At 40.5% G+C, this 13318-nt stretch overlaps 1 protein-coding gene across 3 annotated transcripts in view; it reads right to left on the bottom strand.

Moving 5' to 3' along the window:
• LOC105468484 (fer-1 like family member 6) overlaps nt 1-13318 on the bottom strand; it is a 214810-nt gene that overhangs the window by 2721 nt on the left and 198771 nt on the right. For all 3 annotated transcript variants that reach the window (XM_071067847.1, XM_011718682.2, XM_071067849.1), the window contains one exon: nt 495-595. In XM_071067847.1, the coding sequence (XP_070923948.1) occupies nt 495-595 (101 nt within the window). The remainder of the gene's footprint in view (nt 1-494; nt 596-13318) is intronic.

Consider the following 13318-nt stretch of genomic DNA (forward strand, 5'->3'; position numbering starts at 1 on the left):
TGAGGATTCCTGTACCATGGTTAAAGGCTGATGTGGAGCAGAGAGCAAGAGTCCAGTTAGAATCCAGCCCAAGGCCCCATCACCCTCCATCTGTCCCACCTACCAGCTCAAATCCCACCTTTTCTATGAAATCTTTCCTGACAGCCTCAGACCCCAGTGATTCCCTTCACTTCAAGTTCCTAACTCTTTCATCGCTTGACTCACCCTCTTTTGAAACTACGGAGTCTTCTACACTCTAACAACTATTTTATGAATGCGTTATTTTCCCCAAATAGATCAAAAGCTCCTGGAAGGCATAGTTTATGTCTTACATTTCTTCTTATATTTAGCTTTTTCTTCAAAAAGCTACACAGGTTGGAAGGCACCGATTGACTGCCTCCTGGCTTCCTGGGTATCTCACAGGACTGCTCTAATGAAGTGCCCATATCAGACAGCAGTGAGGACTGCAAAGGCCCCTTCCCATTTCTGATGTTCCCACTCACAACTCCACTCACTTGGGCTTGGCCAGGGGCTCTGGCTCCTTTCGGGCTTTTCCAACAGGATTTTTCTCAGCTTCTTCTGCTGTAACTAGGTGGAACTCAGCTTCAACCTTGCCCTGCAAAAAGATGCAAAAGCTTTTGTTTCTAGTCACAAAGACCCACGGGGCCAATGGCAACCTTCTAGAAGTGTTACCAAGTTGGAGAATTCCAGAAAGTATTTTGATTATCCTGCTGCTTTATTTTGATAAATATTGTTGCTTTTTTGGTCCTGGGAGAAGCCATTTTTATGATGAACAGCAAAAGCCTAGGAATGATGTTTCAAGATTTGTGGAAGGAAAGCGTCCCATGTGTCCACACAGACACACAAGCCCAGTCACATGTACTACTCTTCTTGTAGACACTTGATATTTGAAGAAATATTGCAGTAATTAGAAAGGGGACTAATTGAGTGGCAGACCCTTTTGAATCTGATACAGTCTGTCTTCTCTGTCAATTCTCAAGAGGAAATTGATGACAGTGATCCCACATTTGCTGAATGGTGTTTCTTTTCTGTCATTCTTCATTCTTTTTGTTGTCCCCACTAGTGATTTTAGGGTTATCCTTTTATTACAGCACTCCCTCCCTCTTCCCCTGTTCTCTCAATAAGAAATGGCCTATTTTATTTGAAAATTGTGAGTAATGTGTTTCTTTAGAACACTATGCCACAGTTCTCGGCAGGGACGTATGTCTTGATTTATCAAAGGATGAGATAGGACCCCCACAAAAGTTAGCCATTCTCCTTTGTTCACTAATTCATTCAGCACTTTGGGGGATCCTTTGTATGCCATGCATTGCTCTAGGCACTAGAGACTTAATGATTAAGAAAAACAGAACTTCTGATCTCCTGGAGCTCCTATTCTTGGTGACAGAGACTCTCATTTCTCCTGCCTCTTTTGGTTTTGTGCATTGAAATTCAAGATGATAGGAGGGAGGCAGAGCTGGTAGGAGTGAAACATTTTATTACACACAATTGCTGATAAAGCTTCTTCCTCTGAATCACACATGAACTGGGCATTACTTGACTTTACAGACATTATTGATTTCTTACCCCAATACAAAAGTCTAAGATTCCGATGAGCCAGTGGTCTTGTGTTAACTTACCCATTCACCCTAAAAAGGCCAGGACTTCTTCACAAGTAGGTTTGGTTCCTGGCAGCCATTAAAATATAATCATGGGAGATGTAAGAAAGATATAGAATACATATGGGGTAAGGTTGCGGGGCAGGAAAAGAGAGGGAGTGGCATGGCTGCCTGAATTAATAAAGAAGTGCAGTGGACTTTTATTACCAGTGAAATCATGAGTTAAAATCTAGATGGTCTCATTCATCCTTTGAATGGAACCCTGGCCCAACTCAGAGTAGCATTAAATGTCCTATGATCTAGAAATGTTTTGTGAAAACATGTATATATGTAGTCTCTCATTCCTGTTGAGAAATCTTAGCCCCATAGGCAATGACTTGCACATATAGGCATTCAGAAAATATTTGAAAACTGTGGGGAAAAAAATATAAAGCTTCTATTGATTTGAATTTCTCCTTTAAACATTCATCAATAGTAGAGTAATAATATGTATAACTGTAATTGTAGTGCTTTACTGATTGCTCACTTTGCCCCAGGTTGGTTTGTTCTATCATTTATCTGTCTATCAATCATAGCAATAAGCAAGGTAGGTCTCCCTTGTGTAGATACAGAAATGAAACCACAGAGATCAAATAACTTTTCCAAGGTCACACAGGCAACAAGCCAACCAACTGGAATTTGAACCCAGGTCTGTATGATACCAAAGCTCATACTCTTTCCATTATAGCAGGCTGCCTTCCAACTTATTCATCTAATTGCCAGAAAATTGGACTAGAAGGTTTATAAGAGCCTGCCTAACTCTAACATGAGATGACTCCATAATTGTCTTCATGATCACCATCCAATGGCACTTGTCTTCTTGAGTCTCAGTTTTCTGATCTGTCAAATGGCCAGATGCTTTCTAGAGCTATCTGGTTCTAACTTCTAGGATTGATGAAAGGCAGAGTTAAGGACTTGATGGCTGGGAGAGACTCAAGAAATAAGTCCAAAACTTATGGAGAAATGGCGTCCAATATACAAAACAGACTTATTTCCAGAGATCATTCACAGGTAACTTAAGCTCCGCTGAGCAGAATAATATTATGCACTAGGAACTTCATCCACTTCCTCTAATTTGAAGTAGAGTCAGCTTAAGAGGAGCTAACCAATTGCTAGGATCCAGAATGCTTGGAAGAGAGAAGAGAAATCGACAGAGAGTAAGTTAGGGCCACAGTAAGAGGATCGCAGTTGCCCCTTTGTTCTCTACTCTTAATAACAATAAACTCAACTCTGGCACTTTATAACTTGCATGGTGTTTTATGCATGCATTAGCTCATTTAACCTTTTGGGCAATCTGACAAACTATACGGCATTTTTATTGCCATTTTACAACCAAGGAAACCAAGGCTTGGTGATGTTTGCTAACTGATGTTAAGAAAACCCGGATTCGCACCAAGGTCCTTTGATGCCAAACTCCATTCCTTTGCCACTTTACGTGTCTAAATGGCACTTTGTTCTGGAAGAAAAAAGTAGGCTATTTATGTAACAATGAATAAATGTGCCGTTTCTGAACTATTCAGGAGGAACCCCATACATAATTGCTGTCATTGCTCTGGCATTAGTATATGCTTTTGATCTCTATCTGTGGGCTGGCTTTGGATAGCTTAATATTATAGCATAGCATGGCATAGCGTGGCATAGGACAACACAAATAGTCAAGTGAATAGGACTTGTGAATAGACAGATCCGCATTTGAAACCAGGCTCTACAATTTACTAGCTGTGTGATCTTGGGTAAGTCACCTGCCCTCTTTAAGTCTCACTATACTGAGGCTATTAACAGCATGTACCCTATAAGGTTGCTTTGAAAAATAAATAACACATATGCAGTGCTTAGCCTAGGGCTTGTTAACTAGAAAGCCTTTAACTATGGTAGTTGTTAACTTCAATACTATTTCATCAACAGAAACATGCAGTTTAACAGAAAACATCTTCTGCCCATAAAGAAAATACCAGAAAAGTCCCACAGGCCCAGATTCCTATAGGAAAACAAATGCAAAGAAAAAGGAGGCAGAGAATATTAAATTACTTCTGCCCTAGAGATAGGAGTCATTTGTTATCATCATGAAGAGCCTTGCGCCAGCTCCACCACCCTGCTAGAAAGGTCACAATGCATCTATCAGGCATTGGGAAGGCTGCAGGGGAAAGGCGTTTACTGACAGCTTCGATAAATGCCGTGGCTCTGGGTATCGCTCCACACACAGGTTTCCTGTCCTGTTTCAACCATCAGCATCCAGCTCAGCACCAAGGAGAGGTCATAAGCTAATAATATCCTCTAAATGTAATTTAAAATCAGAGTTAGTAAAAATAGACAGTCTGAGAGACTATCTACTAGCCTAATGATATTTGTGGATGGGAGACAGTAAGAAAAGATCCTTGAGAAGCCTGAATTTGTCATATCACATATACAATTGATGTGCCAAACTGCACCGTGCCTACAGGAGGGATGCCTTCAGAGGCTGAGAAGTGATTGCATTTGGAATGGACATGCCTTCAGCAATGATTATTGCTTATGAAAACACACCCCTGACTGGAATTACGTGAGGCATTCTCATATGTTAATGGAGGAAAGTATGCTGGCAAAATCTTTTAGGAAAAGGAATATATATACACACACACACACATTGCATATACACATTATATATGTATACGTGTATTTATGTGTATAGTTATATCCACATACATGTGTGTACATACATAAGATACATGACCACAAAAATACAGTTGTATACACACATACACATGTATACAACTACGTGTGTGTGTATATTATATGTAGTTGTATACACATATATACACGCATACAACTATGTGTGTATTATATGGTCATACATAATCTTATATGCTGAATGTAGGAATTCCATTTCTGAGTAACTATGTTAAGGAAATAATTCAAAACTCAGAAAAAGTGTTATGTACAAAGCACAGTCATTATTCTTTTGGATGTTCAAATTGCCCTATTTGCTCCACTGAGATGTCCCAGACTCATTTTGGATTTTATCTGCCATAGACCTGGAGTCAGCCATTTCCCCAAAGATCCCTGTTTTTTGTTTCTTTGGTTCGTTGGTTTTCAGTAGGAGCTGATGCGTAGAAACCAGGATCTAGGTGCTAGGAGTCGTCTTTGCTACTGGGTGATTTTAATTCTAGATTCTTCAGTGGATAGAACTTACAATGCATTTGTTAAAAATCCATGAATCCATAGTGATAACAGTAACAACAAAAGCAAGGGAAATTCATTAGAGATGGCTCTTATACCAACTCTGAATTGTAAAATTTGGTTACTAAGCGATAGAATTATGTATTTACCCTGTCTTTTTTAGGAGTAGGGGAGGAGGATGACTGATTCATTTCCAATTGATGAGGGAAAGCTCTTTTTAACAGATAAATGCCAACCAATAAATACATTCTTTCAAATGATAGTAGATAGGTAAATAGATGGATACATAGCTTAGACAGACAGATGTAAGGAAGGGTTAGAAAAATTATTTTATAAAACCAATGAAATAATTAAGATCGCCAGTAGTTATTAAAGCCTTTGGCTAGAGCAGAACAGGAATTCCCCACAGCACCACGTTACCCATCAGTTGTCTGCTAACTGCAAAGGGGAAAATGTGCCTTTACAGTGAAGAGATCTTGTATTTACCAACATAGTCAAGTGAGCAAACACAGCATCACTAATATGAGACCATCTGATAGCATGTGCCTCCTGGCATGATCCGCGATGGAGTAAACAGCATCACCTGTTAAACAACTTGATAAATGCTGTCATATCTAACTTACACTTCACGGGAAATACAGAGGATAGAGAATAAGATAAGCAATATGATGAGAAAACAAGCAGATAAAGCAAGCCTAGTCTCATTAAATAGTCAACATGAGGGGAAAAGGTCAGAAGATTGTTTTAAAATAGACCAAAGAGATATAATAATGAAAAGCAATACATAAACCATGATTGAGTCTTGTTTTGAAAATGAAACAGCTATATAAGACATTTTGGGGGCAATAGGGTATTCTTTTTCTAGATGGAGACACGAATATGGTATGGATATCAGATTACACATTAGGGAATCATTATTTACTTATATGTGGTGACAGCATTGTGGTTATGTAGGAGAGGGTCTATATTCCTGAGATGCATGCTGAAGTATTTAGGGGTAGAGTGTCAGAATGCCTGCAGCTTAAATTGTTCAGTCAAAAAATAGGCATATATACATACACACAAATACTCAAATATACTTCATATATCGATGGAGTATACGCAAATATATTGACAAAATAAATATGGCAAAATATTGGCAAGTGTTGAACTTTGGTGGTGGATCTATGGCTGATCATTGTTCCATTTCAACTTTTCTGTGTGCTCACATTTTTTAAATGAATAAATGTTGAGGACAAACACAATGATTAAACTGGCATTTTTATTTTGAGAATATAGAGTTAATAATATTGCTAGTATAATGCAGAGGAATGCTCATAAGAAAACTGAGTGGAACAAAATGAAGAAGGCACTATTTTAAGTATGGAATGATTATGCATAGAGAAAATATTAGGAATAACCACCCCATTAGCAAGAGTTTTCTTTAGATGGTACACATATGTGTGCTATTTTTTCTACCTTTTGTGCTTTTCAGATTTCCTATACATGCACATTATACACCCTATCTTAAAAAGAATCTTTATATAAAAATATCTCCCTCCTCTGCTCCTATCTGATCTTGCTAAATATTATTTAAATGATCTATCTCCCACCCTCCCCAGCTAAGTTGTGGACTTCAGGATGCTAGGAATTTAAGTATGTAGCCATAATAGATGCTGACAGCTGTTTTTCACACCAAACTGGAAGCACAGAAATCTCCCTTTGAGTTTTAGTTGTTGATGTACCGGGGATGCGATTTACCTTGGCTGTCTGTCAGTTTGTGGGATTAACTTGCAAAAGACATTTTTTGATCTTTATCTATTAAAAGAGTGATTTATTTAAAGGTTGCTTTGAGTAGGATGACTTGGGATAAGGCATATAAAATGCATAGTGCAATGTGCTTCACGAAGAACATGGTCGTAGATATTCCCTTTCTTTCTCCCAAGGGTCCCCATTCCTCAGCAATGCCGTGGAGCTGTTTTTCACTTACTATGAGGACAGCCACATTCCACATTCCACACTAGAAGCTGTGTGGTCTAAATGTCTAAATGATGCTGCTGGGGGGCACTGATAAGCAGCTTTAAAAATAAATCTGGCAGGTGTCCATGGCCATAAACAAACTCTCTCTTGCTTGCCAGGAACTAAAACCAGACAGCAATGTTCGGATACTGGCTTCAAAGAACGGAAGGAGAGGGCACACAGAGTTGGAATTAGAGAATGTCTAGGATGGGCATGCATGTTGGAGGCACCCAGTCTAACTTAGTGATTTTACACACATGGAAACAGAAGTGCCCCCAGGAATGGCAGGAGTTTTCCATTACACCATTTACTCTGGACCACCTAACTTGCTACTCCATTAGGAGAAAGTTATTTTCTTAATATGGTTATTGATTACTTAAGGAGGAAAGAGTGTCAGAGGCATTTGAACCAAAGCAACTCCATCTTGAATAGGAGCTGGGTACGATGGAGCTGAGACCTACGAGGCTGCACTCCTGACGGTTAAGGCATTCTAAGTCACAGGATGAGACTGAAGGTCAGCACAAGATACAGGTCATAAAGACCTTGCTGATAAAACAGGTTGCAGTAAAGAAGCCAGCCAAAACCCACCAGAACCAACGATCAGAGGACAAGAGTGACCTCTGGTCATCATCACTGCTACACTCCCACCAGCGAGCACCATGATAGCTTACAAATGCCATGGTAATGTCAGGAAGTTACCCTCTATGGTCTACAAAGGGAAGGTATGAATCCACCCCTGTTTAGCATATCATCAAGAAATAACCGTAAAAATGGGCAACTAGCAGTCCTCAGGGCTGCTCTGTCTATGGAGTTGCCATTCTTTTATTCCTTTACTTTCTTAATAAACTTGCTTTCTCTTTACAGACTTGCCCTGAATTCCTTCTTGCCCAAGATCCAGGAGCCCTCTCTTGGGGTCTGGACTGGGACCCCTTTCCTGTAACAAGAAGACAGGGGTAGCTGGAATACATCCCTTCTGCAGGCCAAAGCAGGGCTTTCAGGACCAGGTTCCATGCTGCTCCTAGCCTTGGCCAGGCTCTGACCATGGGCCACTGGTATGCATGAAAATGAAGTCGATTCTTCTTTTCCCTTTAGGAGGTGTAAGGGCAAATAAAAATAAAAAATGAGAGGCTTAGTTCTCCCTGTTGAAAATCGGAAGAGATTTCCTTCCCCCTTTTCTCTTAAAGCATTTACGTTAGAGAAATTGTAAGCACTTTCTCTTTTCTTTGAAATGTATATAAATTGTTTTGAAAGCTTTTTTTTTTTTCATTATTTAAAAAAATGAAAGCTGATAGGCCTTTTGTCTTTAACACCCAGGAACGTCTTTTTCAAGGATCTGAGAACCATCTCCTTGAAATGTAAACATCAAGAGAATAGCACCCTATACCCCAGTATCTCTGAGAGGGTAGGAGGCTAACTTTGGTGAGCACTTTGCCCCAATTTGCAAAACTACCTCCTGTCATAAAGATTTGAGAAGATTGACTAAATGACACTGCTGGGGGGGCACTGATAACAGATTTAAAAATAAATATGTTTAAAAAATCTCTGGCAGGTGGCAAAAAGATTTGAGAAGTTTGTTTTTCCTTTGGGTAAAACTAATCAAGTAACATAAATGGTCACCTCAATGACCATGTGAATCTAGAACAATGTGTGACAAATGGGGCTGTGAGGTCCTCTTATTTGAGAACTAGTTATCATTTCTCCCGAAAATATGTATGTAATGGGTGATTGCTGCTCAGCTATATAAAAGGATGAAATTTCTGTCTCTGCAATCTCTCAGCAGGTTGCTTTTAATGACTACTCAATGATAAAACTTCATTAGCTTTTGAGTTGGGAAACTTTGTTCTAAATTGTATTTCCCCCAAAAATATCACTTCAGACTTCACCTCTATGGTGAAGATTGCTGGTGACCCCAGGACAGGTTGGACGTCCCTTCTGTTTCTATGACCCTCTGCCAGAAAAGGAAGTATGGCACAGTGGTTAGGACTCAAGAGTGTAGGGGTGAACTGCTTGTGTTTGAATCTCATCCTCCCTGAGTAGCTGTGTGACATGAGGCAAGTTACTTAAGCTCTTAGTGCCTCAGCTTCCTTATCTATAAAACTGGGATTGATTATATATGTTTTCAGGGGGTTTTAGCAGATAAATGAATTAATATACATTCAGTGTTTTGTGCTGTGGAAATCAACAAAGATCACCAAGATAAGAACAAACAGAGGCTATTTATTTAGAGCTGCCCTCACTTAGGTTTGTCAGAGACTCAAAAATAGGGAGAGAGGAAGATTTATCACAAGAAAAGGGAAGTCATCGGATGTGTTCTGACTGAAAGGTGCTCGTGTGGGGAAACTGGAAGCAGGCTAAGTAGGGGGCTGTCATATGTGATTAGTTAGGGGAACATATTTGGAAGGAGGGGCACCAATTAGGGAAGCTTGCAGTCATTGCCCAAGCTCTGACGGTTTGGGGCTCGTTGCTGCAGAGGTTTTAGCTTTATTGTCACGTGTGGTCTGACCACTGCTGTTTGTATGTTCAGTCTTTCAGAACAGGTTCTGGTAGTCAGTTCCTATTGGTAACACTTGTTACTAGGACAGTCAGACAAGAGAAGCAACCGGCAACTGTTCTGTCTTCTCAAGACAGCAGCTCCTTGGGGGCAAGAGCTGCATCCTATTCATCTTTGCATTCAGGATATCCTACCAAAGCCCTGCCCAGAGGAGGCTCTCTGTAACTGTTGAAAAATGAACTACTGAAGGAGCAACATGATCATCTAGACTCAGGGGAAAACTACATTGATAGAAATGAAGAGCATTTAATTAGAAGCCCCTATCCTTAGTATAGAAGGTGATACAAGAGTTAAGAAGAAATCACTTAGGCAGGTAGTAAGGGTATGGGAGTCCTCGGTAAGGCCTTTCTCTTTAACAAAGAGCAGCCTGTAAAATCGAACTGCAGGCAGAGACAAGCGAGCTGGGAGCTTGCACGGTGAATGCTGGCAGGGACTAGACATGTTCAAGATGGCGGTCTCATCTTCCCTTCCCTCAGCCACGTGTACAGTAAAGAACAGAAAAGATGGTGCCAATCAACTGGAAAGCCTATTTGCATAATAAGATTAGGGTGGGGCGACCAGTTTTCCTGGGCCCTATGTAAACGTCATATGTGATTGAACCAATGTGTGAGCCCTATGTAAATCAGACACCACCTTCTCCAGCCTGCCTATAAAATCTGCTGCAGTCTGCCACCTCCCCACCTTTTTGGACGGGTCTCTCTCTCTCAAGGAACTCCTCTCCTTTCTTCTGTCTATTAAACTTTCCACTCCTTAACCCATTCACACATGTCCATATCCTGAATTTTTTCTCAGCATGAGACAACGAACCCCCAGACAACAGAGCCATTTCAAATCTTTAAAACAATCTCCTGTGAAAATTCATTATCATGGCCAATTCATCAGGAGAATCATTTATAAAGTAGTTAAGAGTATGTTGCTAGAGGTTCTATTCCTTCCCCTCCCCGGCCCCCTTTTTTTTTCTTTTCTTTCCTTTTTTTCTATAGAGACAGGGACTCCCTATGTTGCCCAGGCTGGAATGCAAAGGCGTGATTATAGCTCACTGCAACCTTGAACTCCTGGGCTCAAGGGATCCTATTTCCTCAGCCTCCTGAGTAGCTGGGACTATAGGTAGGTACCACCATTCCTGGCAAATTTTAAAAATTTTTTGGAGAGATGGGGTGTCACTGTGTTACCCAGGCTGGTCTCCAACTCTCAGGCTCAAGATGTCCTCCTACTCCAAAGTGCTGGGGTTACAGGTATGAGCTACCACACCCAGCCCCTTCTTTTTTCTTACATTTACCAAAAGTGTAACCCCTAAGGATTAGATGTTAACATTGACTAAGATATTTAGGTATTTTGAGTTTGAGGCATTTCCCTCATCTTGGGGCCCAGAAGGAGGTGGGAGCAGGGACTGGTCAAAACAGTTTACTGCTGAGTAAATTTTCGCTCAAGCGAAAATCTGATATTTATTGAACACTTAGTATGTTCCAGGCACACAGATTCTATCTCATTTCAGGGTTATGACAGCTCATGAGGTACGTACTTTAATTTTCTCAATCTTTACAGCTAAGAAAACTGAGGTTCATGGTAAAGTTCAGACAGCTGGTAAATAATGGAGCCAGGCTTTGGACCCAAGATGGTTTTTCTTATTTCTTAAAGGATGGAATCCAGGAGTCAGTGTTTGTTATTATTACAGACAAGGTCTCACTCTGTTGCCCAGGGTAGACTTGAGCTCCTGGGCTCCAGGGATCCTCCTGCCTCAGCATCGCAAGTAGCTGAGACTACAAGTGTGTGCCACTGTGCTTGGCCCCAGTTAGCCTTGAATGCATTGCTTATCTGCTGACCTGGCGCCGTTCTAGGGTGGAATCCACCCCTCTCATTATTACTGATTGCAATCCCTAGGACAATCCAGAAAGCTTTTGAAATTTTTAACACAGACATGCATTTTTTGATGCACATAAGTCCTCTGTAGGATCTTAAATTATAAAATGTGCATGTCCTCGTAAAAGAGGCTTCTCTTTTATGATAGGACTGTAAGAGGTGATCTGGCCCCAGTGGCTCTGTTAGGTTTTCCCTCATGAGACAAAGAGGAATCTTCAAATAGAGGGATCTTCAAATGGACCCTCCAAAGCACAAAAGCAGAAAAACTCTGCATTGAGTCAATCAAACTAGACAGTAAATTTCCCACATAAATGTCTCACTTAAGTGAGAACATTACAGTCATTACAAAACTACTCAACAAATGAATTTAAATCACTATAATAACCTGACATACCTAGGCTCTGGCAAGGCAAGGACAGCATGGACAGAAGGTGAAAAATCATGGAAATTGCCACTACTCTGGTACCTAGCAGGTGGGGCTCAGATCATAAGCTCAAATGCTTCTACAGATCTTAATACAGTCTAGGAAAACAGACTGCCACAGCCCAAAGGTTCATCCATGTGCCACTGTGTAATATTCAATCCAAATCTTTTGATCCCCTTGCCATTAAAATCTACCTGTCTTCTGTCATTTCTTTATTCCTCTCTGGCTTCTAAACCGACACTCAGATAATCATATAAATCAATGTGTACTAATATGTTCATTTTCAAAGAACATTTACTGAGCACTTCTTATGTGCTTAGTACACTAAACAGAAGAAAACCTTATAATCTCTTTATAGTAGGGTCAATTAATTATTCTTGAATTAATTGATTCATTCAATAAATATTTGAGTATTATGTGCTATGTACATTAGACACTGAAAATTAAGAAAGGGAACGGAAAGCAAAAACATACTTTTTGGACTCAAATTGCTGACAGTAGAAGAACCATGAAGTCCACGGACAAGTTCAAATAGTGTGTCAAGAGATACATGTAGGGAAGTAGAAGGCAAGCCCACCCAGGCTGAGGATACCCAGGAAGGCATCTCAGAGGGACAACTGCTAAAAAGAATCTCCAAATATTTAAGGACTAGGAGTTTTCTCAGGGAAAGGGGCTAAGGCAATCCAGGCAGAAGAACCAGTCCACAGACCAGACAAGCAAGAGTCCGGGAAGGGTTTGAGATGGTTGAGAGGGGAGCAGTGAGAGATGAAACTGGTGGGGGTTCTAGAGAGTCTACACTAACCTGCTCCTCATTCACTGGACAATCCACGTTCATCTACTTCTGTCTTCACCATTCCACTAACATTGCTTTTAAAAAACTGAGATAAAATTCATATATCATAACGTTCATTCTGGTTTTGTTTTTTGGTTTTTTGAGACGGAGTCTCGCTCTGTTGCCCAGGCTAGAGTGCAGTGGTGCGATCTCGGCTCACTGAAAGCTCTGCTTCCCAGGTTCACACCATTCTCCTGCCTCAGCCTCCTGAGTAGCGCCTGCCACCATGCCCGGCTAATTTTTTGTATTTTTAGTAGAGACGGGGTTTCACCAAGTTCATTCTTTTAAATTATACAACAATTACATAGATTTTAATATGTTCACAAAATTGTACTGCCATCACCACTATTTGATTTCAGAACTTTTTTTTAATCACCCCAAAAAGAAACTCCATACCAGTTGCTCCCCATTCCCTTTCTACCCCACCCCAGCCCCTGGCAACTGCTCATCTATTTTCTATGGATTTGCCTATTCTGAGCATTTCACACAAATGAAATCAGACCAGTATGTAGTCTTTCAAGACAGGCTTCTTTCACTTAGTATAACATTTGCAAGGTTCATCCATGTTGGTGCACGTATCAGTACTTCATTCCTTTTCATGACTGAATAATATTCCATTGTATGGATATACCACATTTTAAAAATTGACTCACCAGCTGATGGACATTTGAGTGTTTCTGCTTTGGGGCTATTATGAATAATGCTGTGGACATTCACAGTGCTGCTTTTTTAAAGGTCACCGGGAACCTCCATGCCATTAAGTCCAATGGGCACATCTTTGTGGCTTCTTCAACTCTCAGGAGCATTTGACACAGCAACCAAGTGCCCTTCTCCAAAGAGCCTCCTCTCTGAGTTCCTAT

The sequence above is a fragment of the Macaca nemestrina genome, chromosome 8, assembly GCF_043159975.1.
Source record: "Macaca nemestrina isolate mMacNem1 chromosome 8, mMacNem.hap1, whole genome shotgun sequence".
Classification (NCBI taxonomy): domain Eukaryota; kingdom Metazoa; phylum Chordata; class Mammalia; order Primates; family Cercopithecidae; genus Macaca; species Macaca nemestrina.